Source organism: Epithele typhae, assembly GCF_022376455.1.
Source record: "Epithele typhae strain CBS 203.58 chromosome Unknown BXZ73scaffold_1, whole genome shotgun sequence".
Taxonomy (NCBI): Eukaryota; Fungi; Basidiomycota; class Agaricomycetes; order Polyporales; family Epitheliaceae; genus Epithele; species Epithele typhae.
In genome coordinates this window covers 1481023-1496788 of record NW_025954192.1, presented here as the reverse complement: position 1 = coordinate 1496788, position 15766 = coordinate 1481023, and the positions used below count along the sequence as shown (strand labels likewise).

The following is a 15766-nucleotide window of genomic DNA, read 5'->3' as shown; positions in this document are numbered from 1 at the left end:
GTGATTGCGACTACCGTGAAGCATGACGCGCTTTTCAGACATATCGAAGATGTCTTCTCGTCTCACACACGTGCCACTGTTGGCCTAAGCCGAGATAGGCAGGGAAGTCAACGAAACCATCTCGGATCTCTGTACTCGCCTTTCGCCTGTGTGACTTCATGGCGATGTACGGCGGATGCAGACTTTCGTTCGAGTCCCATATACATGCTTCATTATTCCATGGCCGGTGGCGGGCAGACAGATACAATCTCAGATACAATACAAAGCCCGCGTCCACAAGAAGCAGACTGGACGGCGGGAGGAGGGGGTCGGAGTATACTTATATCAGGAAACGACACGCGATGAAGGGGAGGGAGGGCGGGCGGGAGGCGTATGCGAAAGACGGGAGATAAGTAATTGGAACGCAACGTGAATTCCCGAACGTGTGCCGCGCCGGCATCTATCCGACTGCAATAGTCCGCGTGCCCAGAGACGAGCCGGAAACCTGGGACGCCACCGAGAGTGTGGTGGGGAGGGGTATTCACCAGGAGCCGAACGTGTTCTCGCCTGAGTAGCTGACATACAAGAAGCCATCTTCATCTCTGGAAAGGGGCAGACAGAAATGGGTCAGGGGAGGTACAACAAGATGGAATGATCCACGCACTTGTGCTCCTCATAGATCGCACTCATGAGTGCTGCCGTCGGAGGGAGCACCTCGTCGACGAAGATGAAGATCGCCTTCTCGGGCGCGAGCTTGATGCGCTTGCGGATAACATAGACGAACTGCCCCACAGTGAGGTCCTAAGGAACCCACAGATCACAACTCAGTCCGCGCTTTCACAATCTTACCTCGAATCACGTACCGAAGGTACCAGGTACTTCTTCTTGTCAATGGTAGGGATGTCCGTCTTGTCTGCCTTCTCGCAGATGACCTGGGGATGGTTTCCACCGACCTTGGTCAGCAGCGTGCACGCAACCTACAATGCAAGACAGAGTAGACGTACGGGTATCCTGTCCGGGTACTTCTGCCTGATGCGCTCCGCCTCCGCCTTGCGCTTATCTGGGACACGAGAAGAGCTGATGAGCACAGATCTCGGGCATCGAATGGTGCTCAAATCCGCCACTAACCGAAGGGGTGCTCATCCTTGAACTTGGAACGCATGATGAACAGGACGAGGAAGGGTGGTCGTGCGGTGTGCGGTGGCGTGAGGTGGTGGGGAAGGCGGGAGAGAAGCAGGCGGGAGGATGAGGACGACAACGAACCTGAAGTAGGCCGGTCGATGCGCCGCCCGCGAGGAGAGACGGCGCGACCGATCCGCGTGACTCGGTCAAACACAGGACAACAACGCGAAGCCTCCCCAGTTTGGCAGCCTCCCACCGGCGCCTCCTCGACGTCCTCCGTGGCCGCACCGATTTGGCCGCCTGTGCCATGTCGGTGGACTCCGGCACCGCGACCGCAATCGCCCAGACGGTGCGCAGTGCGCAGCCGCGCCGAGGTGCTGACCAGCCTCGGTCCCGCGTATACCACCCCATAGGGGCTCGTCAGCACACGTTTCATTCTGGGGACGCCCAACTGGACATGCTCGCACAATCCGTCGGAATCGTGTTGCAGATGGGATGGAGCTCAAAATTTAGGCAGGCTCGTTCGCCTAGCCAGGACTTCGTGAGCAAGATAGGCATCCATATCAAGTCAATTACGTATGTATAATACAATACTGCGAGTCCAAGATCGTGTAGCAGGAGGGCGGTTTCTATATTATGGCGAAGGGCGTGTGCTCGCTCAAGACCGCTTGTTTATCCTGGCGAGGTGGTAGTTGATGGAGGACCTGTGTTGCTTTTTCACGGGGACCTAATCCAAGCTATATGACCCCCGTCTCACGAGCAAGAGAGAGATGAGACGTACCGCCGTCCGCATGCAACCCATAACCAGCTGTGCTGCGTCGGCACATGGGCCCATGGATTTCAGGTCACCAGTGTTGGACCAACACGCCAGCATGGCACTGAGCTCTTTCGCACAAGAGCCCAGCTGGACACCTAAACACATGAAGGATAGTAAGGACGCGCACAGATGCCCAAAACAGAGCTACACACCTTGACGAGGCTTCACCTTGAGCCTCTCAATATGCATCCTGCACCAAGGAACCTACAACGCGGGCGGGTTTCGTAGAAGGGAAGTAAAGGGAGGACAAGGAGATATCAGCCAGGTAGTCGCACGCCAGTGGGCGAGGATGGAAGCGCACCTGGGGAAATGGATGGTGGCAGTCAGACTGCTGTAAAACGCGTCGACTCCTCCCAGCGCACGACCACGATCAGCACCACGGGCCGGACAGGAATGATCACGTGCGTCCACGTAGCGGGGTGGAACGGGCGCTTGAAATGCGGGGAGGAAATCAGGAGGGTATCCGACCGCCGCTTGTCGTGTACTCTCCATCTTCTCTCACCTACTACCCCCTGGCTCCTTCGCCTTCGCGATGGCTGCTCATGCAGGCTTGAACAGGAACAACTCCGGTGAGTATTTCGTGTTCCTTGTCTGAGAACGACCCCTCACTCTATGATTACCAGCTGTCAAGCGGATCATGCAGGAGGCTAAAGAGCTGGCCAATGACCCCTGCACAGACTACACTGCGGCACCTCTCGAGGCAAGTGCAACGCCCTTGACTTTCTCACTTGAGTGTTGCTGATGCGCTTCTCTCCTACTTAGGATGATATCTTCGTGAGTATCGTGGCTGCGGATGCTGCCACAGCCTGACCGCTACCAACAGGAATGGCATTGCACTATTCGTGGCACCCCCGGAACGGAGTTCGAAGGAGGGCTGTATCACCTCCGTATCCTCTTGCCCACCGAATATCCCTTCCGTCCTCCCTCCATCATGATGCTCACGCCAAACGGCCGCTTCGAGCTCAATACGAAGGTGTGTATGCATTTACTGGTCGTGTGCTGCGGGAAGCTAACTCCGGCCTCTAGATTTGCATCAGTTTCACGAATTGTGAGTTCTGCCTAGCGAAGAGAGCTAGCTTGCGTAGAAATCTGAACAAACTCGCCGCAGATCACGAAGAGCTTTGGCAGCCAGCCTGGGGAGTGCGCACCGGTGTGTATTGCCTTTGTCATTTGCTGGGTTTTGCGTCCCTGAGCGCTCCTCTCCCCCGTATCACAGCAATCGTCGGTCTGCAAGGTTTCTTCCCCCTGAGGGGTACCGCTGCCGTCGGCGTGGGTGCCATCGAGTACCCCACTACGGAACGGAAGCGACTCGCCGCACTGTAGGTTCACTCCGTTCTTCGCGCCCTCCGTTCTTCGATCTCATCAATTGTGCCAGTTCTCGTGACTGGGTCTGCCCTCACTGTAAGGTGTCCAACCACGAGCTCCTCCCCGACCCTCCAACGAACGAGGCAGTACCTCGTCCTCCGAAGCTGCCTCCACCGACGGCTCAGACTCGGTCGTTTCTCCTGCCCCCACGTCCGTTCCTGTAGGACAAGCCCCCGCAGATACCCGCGCAGCTGAAGAGTCGCACCCACCAGCTCCCACGCCGGAGCACGTCGTCGTCCACCGTCCATCCCCGTCATCGCCCCCAAGCCAACCCGTCCGATTTCGCAGCCCTCGATCGTATCCCAATCCTTCGACACGCCCCCGCGTACGCCAGACCTGCAGCACCCACTGCTGCAATCCCGCCCCCTCAGCAGCCTAGTACCCGCGATGGCACTCCGCAGCCCGCTCTCGTGGCTGCGGTCCGCCAGACACCTCGCCGTCCCCCGATCCTGCTTGACACCGCGATCTGCGTGCTCCTCGTCCTTATGTTCGCGCTCATCGCCCGGCGCTTCCTATAATACATCTCCCTCGCCGTACGGGTCTTTCTCGTTTTCATGTGAAGACATGCCGGTTTCTGCGTCGCCTAGCAGCTTCTTCTGCCCTCATTGTATAGCACACCTCTGTAGACTAGCCCCCTCCCAGACTCACTACCCAGATCAATATTTACGCACGCTCATCTCTTCCCCTCCCTCCATCATCGTTTTACACGTCTGTCGTTTGTCGTCGCATTGCATCGTCGGTCTGGATCCAACTCCGGCCCACCTTCTCCTTCCCTGCTTCGCTCGGACTCGCTCATCTGGATCGCGCATTACATAGGTAATATATGCAGTAGGAAGTACAACACAGCACATCCCCGCACGCAGGACGCACAGGGACACAAAGGCAACATACCAGCAGTGGGCCAAAACTTGGAACGAACAACCCGGACCCCGTCCCTCACGCCTACTTTTTCTTCTTCTCGTCCCGAACCGTCGCCACGACCAAATCCTCGTCCTCGAGGTTGTACGTCGCGATCGTGTGCGTGTTCGTGAGCATCTTGCCCTGGTAGGAGAACCGGATCTTCGACGCCCCGATCGAGCTCCCCGTGTGCTGGATGAGCCGGTCCCGGAGCGTGGACACGAGCAGCATGAGCGGCAGGTCCGGGATCGTCACCACGCTCCCGTCCAGCTTCCACTCCGGCCGCGCCGCGTCCAGCGGGAGCTGCACCCGGAGCGCGATCGGGTGCGGGTGCATCCCGACCCAGTCCTGCTCCGGGTAGAGCGCGCCCCCGGGCAGCTTCGCGACCCGCTGCCGCTTCGCGGGCGGCACCCCGGCGCCGTCGCCGTCGCCGCCCTCCATCTCGTCCGCGGAGCGCACGGTGCCCGTCTGCGCGGCCGGCGGGGGCATCTGCTGTCCGAGCGCGGCGGCGCGGGCGGGGTGCATCATCGGCGCGCCCGCGGGCGGGGGCTGGTACCCGAAAGGCTGCGCGGCGTCCATGCCCTGGTAGTGCAGTGGTGGGAGCATGACAGGCGCGGGTTGAGAGGGGAAGAGCGACGCGGGCTGCGGGCCGGAGGAGACGGTTGCAGCGGTATATGCGGGCTGGCCAGAGCCTGTCGGGGGTGCGGGGAGGGAGGCGGGAGCGGGCGGGAGTGTGCTGAGAGGAGCAGGAATGGCGGCTGGACCGATGCCTGGGCCGATGGCGTTGACCTCTTGTCTGCACTACAGATCAGCGGGCATTCATACGAACACTGACAAGAGAGCACGTACGGTCCGAGACCCTTGGCACGATGGATGGCTGCAATCTGTTCGTCGATATTGGAGTTCATCGAGAACTTGTCGAGCGTGTTCGCCTTGGATGCAGTGTGACCGTCCCAGACGACCTTCTCGCGCTCCCTTCTGCGAAGCCTTTCTTCCTCTTCCTCCTTCTTCCGTCGTTCTTCGTCCGCCTCGGCACCAAAGATGTCGACACGAGTCTTCGCGAGGGCCTTGAGGGATGATACGACATTGGCACCACGTTGTAGCTCCGAAGCCTGCGCCTTGCGAGCTTCGAGCATATCGCGCTGAGATTTCCACTTGGGGTCGAGCAGTTCGATACGCATGTGCTCTTGGAGCTCGTCGACAGGGATTTCTTGTCCACAGATACTGCAAGTAGTGAGCTTCTCCGCGTTCTTCTTGTGAACTGGAGTTGGTTGTCAATCCCCGAACCACAGCAACAACCGAAAACAACACACTCACGTTTTGGGACGTAGTCTGTCCTGATCTTCATCGGACCACCAGCATCCAACGAGCTCGCTTGGATTGCCCTCGCACGCTCAATCTCCTTCTGCCTCTCCTCTTCATCGCGCCGTCTCCTCTCCTTGACCTCATCGTCCTCGTCGTCGCTCTCTTCCATCGCGGCATCTTCTTGGTCGCCCCCAGCTCCACCAACCGCAGCGGCCGCTTCCGCTTCTGCCGCAGCTTGTCGGGCGCGGTGGGCCTCGACATCCTCCGCCGTGGTCTCCATGATCATCGCCGCCATCCGCTTCTGGGCAAGTGTCATGCTCTCCACCTCCTGCACACTCATGGGCGGCGGGAGCTCAGACGTCGCGTCCGCAGCCGTGAATTCGATGGTCTGGACGATGGCGTAGTCGTGCCAGTCGATCTCAGCGAAGGCGACTGCGATATGTCCCCTGGTCAGCACATGCGCACCCCCAGACACGAAAGAGAGCACGCACCCCGCTCCGCCTCCTTGTCGTCCTCCCGCCGCTTGTCCTGCTCGCGCTTGACCTGCTCCCACCGCGCCCTCCGCTGCGCGAGCTCCAGGTCCTTCCACCGCGCGCCGTCTTGCGCACGCTCCCTTAGCTGGACGAGCATCTCCTTACTAGGCAGGAGCACTTTCGAGTACTGGTCCACCAACCTGTTGAAGTACCCAAACAGCGAGTGCGTCGGCCGCAGGAAGTCGAACTGGTAGTTGCGCCCCTCGCGCGAGGAGAGCGCGTGCAGGAATGGCTGCCCCCGGCGCGCGGTGAAGAGCGCGGTGAGCTTGATGGTGTCCCTGTCGTCCGAGCCCCCAGCCTAGTCAGTCCTCCATGCCGTCACACGCGAAGCCAGCGAGAGAGTGCTTACAGGTCTATCGCCGACACGTTCGGGATGCTGAGGATGAACTCCGGGATGGGTGGCTCCTCGCCAACGTCCACTGGGGTCTGCTCGGCCGGGGCGACCTCGACCTCCTCCATAGCCTCCTTCGCCGGGGCCGCCTCCTCGTCCAACTCGCCGCGGACGACCTTGTCCATGCGGTGTCTGTAGTAGGCATGGTAAGGGTCCGCCGGGTTGAGGAACGCAAACTTTGGGTCCTGACGCTGGTTCTCGCGGATCTTCTCCTCGAACTGGGGCGGGTTGGCCGACCGCGCGACAAAGGTCGCTGTGCGGTCGATGACAGCTGGAGGTCACACACGAGTGCGGTCAGTGTGCTCATGAAAAACGTGGGCGCGAATATGCTCACATTTTATCTCCGGGGGAGGCAGGATGAGGCCGCTGGCGAACTTGGGCTCCTTGTGCACTCCGTTCACGCCGTCCATGTTCTTCACCCCGTTCACCACTCCGTCCAGTTCCATGGGGGAAGGCATTGCCTGTGTCGCCACGCTCATTTTACGTCCTGGGCCGTGAAGAGGGAGGACAAAGGATGTGGGGCAGGTGTTAAGGCGAGAGGCCCGCGAGCCCGCCGTCCAGTTGTCCGCGAAGACGCCTCTCGCTTAGTCAGCACATCCTTCCCTTTCCGATCTCGCGTTCAGCGCTCGTATTGTGGCCAGCGACCCTCACCCTCGACTGCCACGAGACTATGTTCGGGGCATTCAGGCCATCACAACCCAGCTTCGTCGGTCTTCTGTGGTGCGTAAAGCCGCTTTGACGTTCTCCTCTTGTTTTCATCGCGCGTGTTCGCAGGAAGACACCATGGAAACTGTCACGTACGCGCAAGGCCAACGCCCGGTTTCGGTTGAAGCGGGTGGACTCGGTCATTGAGGCCGTCGAGGCAAGCGGTGTGCACTGTGCTGCCCTGGTGCGTATGCATATAAGTCTTTGCGCGTCCTTTCGTCAATCCTGCCCTCTCAGGACAAGGCTCTGGAGCTGCCCAAGGAGCACGAAATGCCCGCACGGGACAAGTACACCGTGTTCTCAAAACACGCGAAAAACTACCGCAAGGGTATTCACAAGGTTCCGAAATGGACTAGAGTGCGTTCCGCCGGTTTCACTGTCGCGTTGCAGTAGCTCACGCCCGTTGCAGCTTACGCTCAGAACAAACCCGAAGGGTTTCTAATACCATTCTCCCCGCTTGTACAGTATCATACACTCATCTATTATACGGAGGCCTGTTGCAGACCGTCCTGGGAGCCAGCGTGATGCGGTACGTCTACAGTAATACTAACTGGATTGTCCCTTGCCGCAAGCCGTTGAAGACCTTTGGCGCTCCGAGCACTGTCCGGAAGACCGAATCTCGAGTCTCAGGAATGTCCAAAAGCGAACGTTTCTTGATGTCCCGATGGGAGACGTCAAGGATGATGTGAGTGAGAGCGGAAGTGGCGAGAGCATCTGTCAGATAGACAAAGTGAGCACGTCCGCTTTAATTGAGAGGGAGAAAACGTACCAGTGTCGCACAGCAGTTTGCCTATGCGATCTGGTGTGCCCACCGCGGCTGCAAGCTTGGTTCTCTTCAGGTATGCGACGTGCTCTTCGAGCTTGAAGTGCCGGGCGAAGAGCTTGGCGACGTCGCCACCCTTTTCTCCCCTCAGCCGTTTATCCTTGAGTATTCTGGTAATATCCGCCACCCGAAGGGCCGCTCCAGCGATGAAAAGAAGGGTGGGTGCTCCATTGTTCTTGGGCTTCTGGGACAAGCGAATACGGAGAGTGGGAAGCACTGGGAGAAGTGAGCATGTATGGGCAGAGGGGGGAGTTGGAAGGGAGACATACTCTTGGATATGAAGTCCACCAACTGGTCCAAATTCCTCGACGCGGTCCACAAAGTGGTGTCCGCTATAGAGGTCTCTGTCTATGCGTCAATACTTAGACGATGGCAGGGGCTGATAGAGCGAGGGCGGCACCTGGAATCTGCATGTCTGCGAGCTCAATGCCGGACATCTTGGAGAAGGTCTTGGCCTGCATGGAAGAGATGTAGTCGGCGAGCATGACCGGGGGCTGGGCGGATACTGATGGGGGCTGGACGGGCTCAATGGCCTCCGCAACCTTGGCTCTCTGTGCCCATGCGTCGGCCATGAGGGAGTGATATACTGGTACATGAATGGAGCAGACAGACCTTTGCTTTCCGCTCCTTCTCCTTCGCCCGCCGCTTGCGCTTCTTCTCCATGGCCGAGGCTGCATTGGGCTGGGCTGCCTGCGTGCTCCCTGCTCCGTCTTCCTCTGCGCTGAGGAGCCCGTCAATGTCATCGGCTTCGGGGAACTCCTGCTCATCGTCGGACGCGACGAGGTCATCGGGGACAAAGTCGTCTTCAAGGTCGTCGCCGCCACCGTGGGTAGACATTGTCGCGAAGAGGCCGTTGAGGACCTTTCTGTGCGGGCAGGGCCAGTTGGATGGACGCGCGAGGGCAGGTGGAACGACTGCGGCAGAGGGCCGAGGAGAGTGGCTAGAAATAGCCGCTGACCTGGAGGCCAAATCTGTGCGGCACGTGGGACGGGCCGGGAGGGGCGGGCCAATGGCGGGGGGCGGGAGGCGTCGGTCTTCACGCGCCGGGCGAATGGGCTCGCGGGCTTTGGCGGGGGCCATGTGCACCCTTGCGCGCACCCATTACCCCGCCCACGCAACCGCCTGCAGCCTGCCCCGACGGCCGCGCGAGACGGGGGCGCGGGCGGGGGTGGTGCGCGCTGTCGCGTGCAGGGGGCGCGGGGCAGGACCCCGAGGACCGGATGGCCGCGATAGGGAGGGGCAGGCGAGCGAGGGCGGGGGTGAGTGGGCGCGCAGCTTCTCCTCGGTCGACGATGGCGGCGCGGTTCGAACAGCGCGCGGCGGGGGGCCCGTCCGAGGTGCACGTCGCCCTCCCGCTCGCCGTCTTCGTCTTCTTCTCCCTGCTTATCGCGACCACCCGCCTCCTCCTCAGACCCCCGCCCCCGTGCGAAGGCCACCCTCCCAGACACGCCCCCTCCGCGAAGCCCCAAGCCCTCCAGCCCCCTCCAGCCCCACCCCTCCCGCCCCCGCCCCCGCCCCCGTCCCCATCACGCCCCAAAGGCTGCAGAGGCGACCACCAGATGGGCAAGCGCGCCAAGCAGCCGTACGACGCCTTCCTCGTCCTCGACGTCGAGGCCACCTGCATCCAGGGCGCAGGCTTCGACTACCCGAATGAGATCATCGTGAGTCCCCTCCTCTCGCGCGCACGCGGATCGCCCATCGCCCCGACCCCGCCACAGGAGTGGCCCGTCTGTCTCCTTCGTTGGACCGACAAGACCAACAAGGGCAAAGCACGCACCCTCGAGGTCGTGGACGAGTTTCGCAGCTTTGTCCGCCCCACATGGCGTCCCCAGCTCTCCTCCTTCTGCCATGCCCTAACGGGCATCACCCAGGTCTGTCTCTTCACGTCGCGTGCCCGCTATCTCCAACAACTGCCACGCTCGTGTGACTCTCATCCCCGTTTTCCTCCAGGAGCAAGTGGACGCTGCCCCCACCTTCCCAGACGTCCTCCAGTCCTTCCGCAAGTTCCTCGAGAAACACAAGCTCATCGACGCCACCGGTCAGCGGATATCGCACTTCTGCTTCTGCACCGATGGCCCGTATGATATCCGAGATTTCGTGGTGAAGCAATGCTTCATGTCCAGGGTCTGTCTTCTCAGTCCCTCTTCCAACCCGCAAGCGGAGCCTGACTTCGTCTCCCGCAGATAACGATACCCCCGTGGCTCACCTGGGATATCATGGACGTACGAAGAGTGGTGGGCGAGTGGCAAGACTCTGTCACAGCATCCACCGCCGCACCCCGCCCGGTACGTTCGCTGGCAGCACCCCGTCTATATTTGTGGAAGAATGGTGCTTACTTTCCACGCAGAACGGCGTGATCTCGCGACCAAGACGAATGACTTTTTCTCTGCAGCGCCAACTGCACGCGCTCGGACTCGCGCCTTTCGAAGGCCGCCAGCACAGTGGTATCGACGTGAGTTCCGCTCCTGGCTCCATCCACGCTGTCACTTAGTCTCGCCCTCGTCATTCCGCCCCATCCGGCTTTTAGGACACACGTAACATCAGCCGCCTGGTAGTTGAGCTGGCCAGGCGAGGCTGGAAGCTCGAGTCCAACACGTCCATCAGCCCCAACCGCCGCTGGCCGTGGATGGGCAAGCGGGGCAAGGTGCTCGAGGAGTATTATTCCTAGTCTCCGCCGCGCCACCTCCACCCCCACCATCGCGTCCGTGACCTGTATATGTACGTGACACCCCTCCTCCCCCGCTCGAGCTAACGCGACCCGGGCGGGTGGAGAGTGCCGCCTGTTGTATTGCCCTGTACGTCTACCGCGGACGATGTACGATTGCACCACCGATATAGCCTATTTCCCAGAATGCCAAGACTCTTTTGCACCCCTACTCTCCCCGGCCCCGCACGAAGCCCTCAACGCCTTCTTTTTCGCGAAGCCCACCTTTCCCCGGGGCCCGGCTGCTTGCCAGATCGCGGTCCCGCGGTCCCAGGGACGGCTCCGGCTCACACAGGCTTTCCGCCCCGGTGTGGGATGAGTGGGACGCGTCTGGGAACACACTGCCATTCCGCGCGCGCGTCGACGTGCCGGCAGCGCGCGCCCCGCACGCGTGGTGGGAAGTGAAGCGGTCCTCGCGCCACCGTGGTCTCCGCATTCGTCCTGCGAGCACCGTGCAGGGTCCCATCGGGGGGCGCCCCGGGTGGCGAGCGGGTACGGTGCGGCGAAGCTTGGCTCTGCGTGGTCCGCGTAGAGCGCACCGGGCCAGGGCGGCGAATCACTCGACAGCCTAAGCCCCGTCTGGGGCACAGCGCTTGAGCGCAGCGGTGCAACAGCCCACTCTCCATTGCACCGTACTTACGCGCCCCGGGGCTCGCAGCGACAACCTTCCGGTGGCGGTCGCGACGCGACAAGAGAGACTAGCACGACTCGGCAGGGGTGGGGCCGCGAGGCCGCTCAACGTCCGTGCGCCACAGCACCCGGGAGGAGTGTCTCGCCGTATGTTACTTGGCCGACACGACCATGACACGGTCGAGAGTCGGGGCCTGGACGTCTGCACGGCGGTGTGCACTCGGCGGCGACCCTGGCCGGCGTGGGTCGTGCATGGTTTGTGGACTTGTTCGGGTGCGTTGGTCACGACGGACGCACAGGGAGGTGGGGCGCCGAGAGGTGCGCGGTCGTCCGCCGTCGGTCCACCGACCGGGCGCGGATCGTTGCTGGGACGAGTACCGCATCCGTCGCGCACGACCACCGCCGTGGGTGCACGGTCGCTGCGAGGGTGGGTGCTGTTGCTGCCGCCGACGCTCCACCTGGAGCGCGGGCACAGTGGTGGTGTGTGTACTGTGGGGCGGGCCGAGGCGGGCTGCGTGGGCAACTCAAACGTTGGGGGTCACCGCGGGCTCGAACGGGACATCCTGCGACGACGTGTGGACGCCGCGCACGGCCTGTCCGCCAGCGAGCGCGCCCGCTCGCAGCGGGGGGGCGTTGGCGTCGCGTCGCCGCTGTGAGAGTGCCGCGGTGGTGATTGACGCAAGGGGTGACGCTCACCAGGCCCTCCTCGAGCCCGACGTCCGACCGATCCCCACTGTGTAACTTACTGCTACGACGGACCGCCCGGCGCGCCACACCACGCAGTGCCGCGCTCGGAGTCGGGGGTGGCAGGCGTGGAGTTTTTGGACACACTGTCAGGGCATTAACATTCGAACACAGTAAGCAGGCCGCGCCCGGCGGCCTGCGTGGCAAGGTTGCGGGGCGTCATAAAGATAAGTCTATTCCACCATGGGCGGCAGCAGCAGCGGTGATGGCGGCGGTGGTACAGGCAGTGCAAGTGTGTGAAGTGTGCAGTGCGGTACCGGGAGGGTTTACATGGCGAGTGCGTAGAAATAAGCGATACTATATCCAAGGGATCCTGGAGCGAACGGACATTGCAGTGATAGGCGGGAATAAATGTGCGTGAGTGGTAAGAGGGCAGGAGTGAGTAGTAGTATGTACAGGAACGACTGGCGAGCACGGCGCGGGGGCTTCAGCCGGGCCGTCGTCGCCATCTATTAACCAAGGATTACAACCGAGTCCCCGAGGACAGGCGGGCGGCGCGACTAGTACGCGCTCACTGTGAGAAGGAAGGGCGGCAGCGTGAGCGAGGACCCAGGCACGATTCAGTTTGGCACTCACGAAGTCCCAAAGCGTCCCGAAGCAGGGGATGCCGGCTTCCTTGCAACCCTGCAATCCGACGACGCGTCAGCCCAAACTCTGTGCGGCCGGCAAAGCAGGCGTGCGCCACGTACCTCCATCATCTCCGTGTTGCCGATGAAGTTCGAGGTGATGAAGATGACTGCAGAACGTCCGTCAGCACCCAGCGCCGCGCCGTGAGAGGCCGCGCGGGACGTACCCTCAGCGTTCCAGTCTTGGTAGACCTGCTTGAGAATCTTCATCGTGTCTGGGCGACCGCCGCGGAGCTTCGAATCCCACAGCAGCAGGCGCTCGGGCTCAATGTGCCTGTGGATGAGGCCGCTGATCGTCGGACCGAACGTCTTCTCCTGGTCAGAGCCTGGGCGGTGGAACGTCAGCGCTCATGCCCCCGCATGGAATCGCGCCGGTGAGAGAGCAAACACGTACCGATCCAGATGAGGAACCTGCGTGGAAAGAAAGCAGAAGCGCACACGTTTCAGTTGGCGGGTGCCACAGTAATTGAGAGGAAATAGGTACTGACCAGTTCGGGCTCTGGATGCATGTGGAAAGCGCCGCACCGATACCGGTACCGGTGCAGATACGGATGCCGCGCTTGTAAAGGGTGGACGTGTTGGACACACCGGCGACCTGGTAATTGCATCAGCGCGTCGGTCTCGGGCACGTTGCCAACACGGATCACAGGCGGAGCAGATGCTCACCTTGAGTTCACGGGTCCAGAGAGTGGGAGGGGGGTCGTTGACAAGGCTGCGTGTGAAGTCACCTGGAAAATTACACGGTCGGGGGCCGTCGATGGAGCGAGGCTGAATGTCACTACGAACCTTGCACACCGCAAATCATGTAATGGTACTTCGCGTGGGCACCCTCACTGCAACTGGGGTCAGCACTGGACGCGGCGCAGGTGGAATGGGAGTGGGCGCACGAAATGATACCGAAAGCGTGGTACTCCTTCACAGCGCTTCGGCTAATACGACCGAGCAGACCTTGCTGCATCCCACGCCTGAAACGGACAACAGCGACCTTGGGCGACGGCTGCGTGCGAAACAGATGCTCAGTTCGTGCTGTGACAGCAGTCACTGCGGCCAGGGACAACTCACAAGCTCGATGTCGACAGGGACCTCCCGAGTGCAGATCCACGGAAGCGCGATCCAGAGGGTCATGCCCATAACATACCAGAAGTCCTGCTGGCGAACGAGGTGCTTGCCGTCAGGGACCCAGGAGCGGTTGCTGGGGTCCCAGATGTCGCCCATGATCGTGAACCCCCCTAGGGTTAACGTGAGAACGTGCACCCACACGGTGAGTGGAGTGGGATGCGTACAAGTGAGGAACAGGGCAATCCAGCCGACAAAGCGGTGGTGACGCTCGAAAACGCTGCGGCGCAAATGAGTCACCGTGCGACGATTGGAAATATGAAGTAGTCACTTGTGGTGTGTGTTGCGGACCCACGGGAACGCCGCAACAGCGGTGATGATGACGGCGACATTCGTGAGGACACCAAGCGCAAGGATTGCGTTGTTCTCGTTCACGTGGTTGATGTATGTCTTGACGACTTTGAAGGTAAGCCAGACGATACCGGAGACGGCACATCCTGTGTGAATTCCTCCCAGGTGCTGTCAATGCGGAACGTGAGTGCTGTGTTATGTGTCAAGGTCGAGGCGCGTACCTGGAGAACAGACGTGCAGCCGAGACGCCACCAAAGAGGTGCCCACTGCGGTGAAGAGTTAGCGGTCGGATCGCCAAGCATATAATCGGAACACGTGCCTTGGCGAAGAGCGTGTTCACGATCAAGTAGAGGATACGGCCGAAGATCTCATTGCGCATAAGGATGGAGAAGTTGAAGTTGCCGACGGCGAAGGCACCCGCGTACTTGACCGCGTATGGCCAGTGGCCGGAGACAGCGAAGCCGAACATTATCATGTTGACGGAAAATGCAATAGTGAAGAGTTTACTGGGATGGGAGAAGTGTGAGCCTAGAATATGATCGCGGTCGGCAAAGGCACTGACCGATAGGTGTTGTACCATAGCTTGAACGTGATGACCTTCGAGACCTTGTGCTTCTTGCCCGTGGCTTTGTGTTGGCCGTACGGGTCCTGCTTTGTGGCGGGCGCGGTGAAGACGGCGACGTCCTTCTTCTCGCTGATGAAGGGATCCTGCTTCTTTTCGGCGGGATACGAGACGGGCTTCTTGTCGACGGGGAAGACGGCGACCTGCTCGAGGGTACCCTTCTCGGCGTCGTCGTATGCTGGCGCGGCACCGACGGGGCGGCGTGGTTCCGTGGACATGGCGGGCGGAGGCGAGCTGGAGAGCTGCGTGTGAAGAGAGGCGGGTCGAAGGCGAAGGCTAGTAGCAGGGCCAAAGGGGAGGCGGGCTACACGGGACGGGAGGAGGTCGGTCATGCCGATGTATGTCCAGCCGGTCTTTATCCACTGGACGGGCGCGAAGCAGGCACGGAGTGTGAGATCGCGGAAGCGCATCTAGGCGCACGCGCAGGGAAGGGGACACCGCAGAAGGGAACCCGGCAGATCGCCCCTCGCGCACGGAGGGCGGATTGGCTGAGAGCCGTATGGGCCGCGCAGACACAGCTCTGCGGTGTGACCCGCGCTCCCACAGCTCCCGAAAATTCCACGGGCGGATGAGCCGTCCGTGGGTCGTACACCCGAGAGCTGGGCGTCGAGTGGGTGACCTCACCGCCATCCCGCCATCGTCGCGGCCGCCGAGCTGCAGATCTGCCGGATGTCGTCCACTGCCGCCAACGTGGTGGCGCGCCGGGGGACGTTTGCCGGTTGGCGCCGTTGTGCAGGGCTGCGGGGCGTTGGCGGGTATGCGCAGTGCGCGCGACGGCCGCATCGGGGACATACGCGACAAGTCGGGCTGAGTGGGCGATGGATGGACGCTGCGCACGGCTGATACGCCCCCGCTGGCCTGTTCCCACTGTGAGTGCAGCACAGACGCCGGGTGCGAGCAAACGTTCATACATACCGCAAAAGGAAACGCCCTGCGCCGGCCCAACGCCAGCCAGCGCGCCAGCGGATAGAGTGCGGGTTCACACAGCGCGACACACACCCGCACGGGCCCGTACACCGCTCCCATACCGCTCGTGCGGAGCGGGACCAAGCCTGCTAATGTCCCCGGGAGATCGGTATGTCGTCCATTTCCGCCC

The 15766-nt window shown here is 61.4% G+C and overlaps 7 protein-coding genes across 7 annotated transcripts; 3 read left to right on the top strand and 4 right to left on the bottom strand.

The window, feature by feature from the left end:
- Positions 1–520: 520 nt before the first annotated feature.
- On the bottom strand, positions 521–1141 carry BXZ73DRAFT_86450 (symbiosis-like protein; the record flags this gene model as incomplete). Its single annotated transcript, XM_048024211.1, has 5 exons — positions 521–581; positions 644–780; positions 843–911; positions 984–1039; positions 1108–1141. 5 exons carry the CDS (start codon positions 1139–1141, stop codon positions 521–523), a joined length of 357 nt encoding a protein of 118 aa, XP_047884019.1.
- Positions 1142–1408: 267 nt separating this feature from the next.
- BXZ73DRAFT_95799 (UBC-like protein) lies at positions 1409–3801 on the top strand (the record flags this gene model as incomplete). The annotated part of the gene is made up of 8 exons (XM_048026893.1): positions 1409–1450; positions 2681–2692; positions 2742–2891; positions 2945–2966; positions 3027–3068; positions 3135–3237; positions 3294–3369; positions 3448–3801. The coding sequence occupies 8 exons, from the start codon at positions 1409–1411 to the stop codon at positions 3799–3801; spliced, it is 801 nt and encodes a 266-aa protein (XP_047884018.1).
- A 424-nt stretch (positions 3802–4225) lies between these two features.
- On the bottom strand, positions 4226–6888 carry BXZ73DRAFT_37325 (Pre-mRNA splicing factor PRP21 like protein-domain-containing protein; the record flags this gene model as incomplete). Its single annotated transcript, XM_048017978.1, has 6 exons — positions 4226–4976; positions 5030–5441; positions 5498–5917; positions 5977–6296; positions 6368–6680; positions 6744–6888. 6 exons carry the CDS (start codon positions 6886–6888, stop codon positions 4226–4228), a joined length of 2361 nt encoding a protein of 786 aa, XP_047884017.1.
- A 191-nt stretch (positions 6889–7079) lies between these two features.
- On the top strand, positions 7080–7556 carry BXZ73DRAFT_95797 (mitochondrial ribosomal protein L31; the record flags this gene model as incomplete). Its single annotated transcript, XM_048026892.1, has 4 exons — positions 7080–7129; positions 7184–7298; positions 7352–7471; positions 7524–7556. The coding sequence occupies 4 exons, from the start codon at positions 7080–7082 to the stop codon at positions 7554–7556; spliced, it is 318 nt and encodes a 105-aa protein (XP_047884016.1).
- A 93-nt stretch (positions 7557–7649) lies between these two features.
- Positions 7650–8509, bottom strand: BXZ73DRAFT_37433 (U3-containing 90S pre-ribosomal complex subunit-domain containing protein; the record flags this gene model as incomplete). The annotated part of the gene is made up of 4 exons (XM_048018002.1): positions 7650–7828; positions 7884–8153; positions 8207–8281; positions 8338–8509. 4 exons carry the CDS (start codon positions 8507–8509, stop codon positions 7650–7652), a joined length of 696 nt encoding a protein of 231 aa, XP_047884015.1.
- A 987-nt stretch (positions 8510–9496) lies between these two features.
- On the top strand, positions 9497–10605 carry BXZ73DRAFT_86447 (ribonuclease H-like domain-containing protein; the record flags this gene model as incomplete). Its single annotated transcript, XM_048024210.1, has 6 exons — positions 9497–9598; positions 9656–9808; positions 9888–10061; positions 10121–10222; positions 10285–10389; positions 10465–10605. The coding sequence occupies 6 exons, from the start codon at positions 9497–9499 to the stop codon at positions 10603–10605; spliced, it is 777 nt and encodes a 258-aa protein (XP_047884014.1).
- Positions 10606–12467: 1862 nt separating this feature from the next.
- On the bottom strand, positions 12468–14888 carry BXZ73DRAFT_95794 (uncharacterized protein; the record flags this gene model as incomplete). The annotated part of the gene is made up of 15 exons (XM_048026891.1): positions 12468–12515; positions 12592–12639; positions 12705–12751; positions 12809–12967; positions 13036–13052; positions 13130–13236; positions 13308–13369; positions 13428–13474; positions 13529–13638; positions 13704–13870; positions 13925–13977; positions 14029–14216; positions 14270–14314; positions 14362–14554; positions 14611–14888. 15 exons carry the CDS (start codon positions 14886–14888, stop codon positions 12468–12470), a joined length of 1569 nt encoding a protein of 522 aa, XP_047884013.1.
- Between the last annotated feature and the right edge of the window lie 878 nt (positions 14889–15766).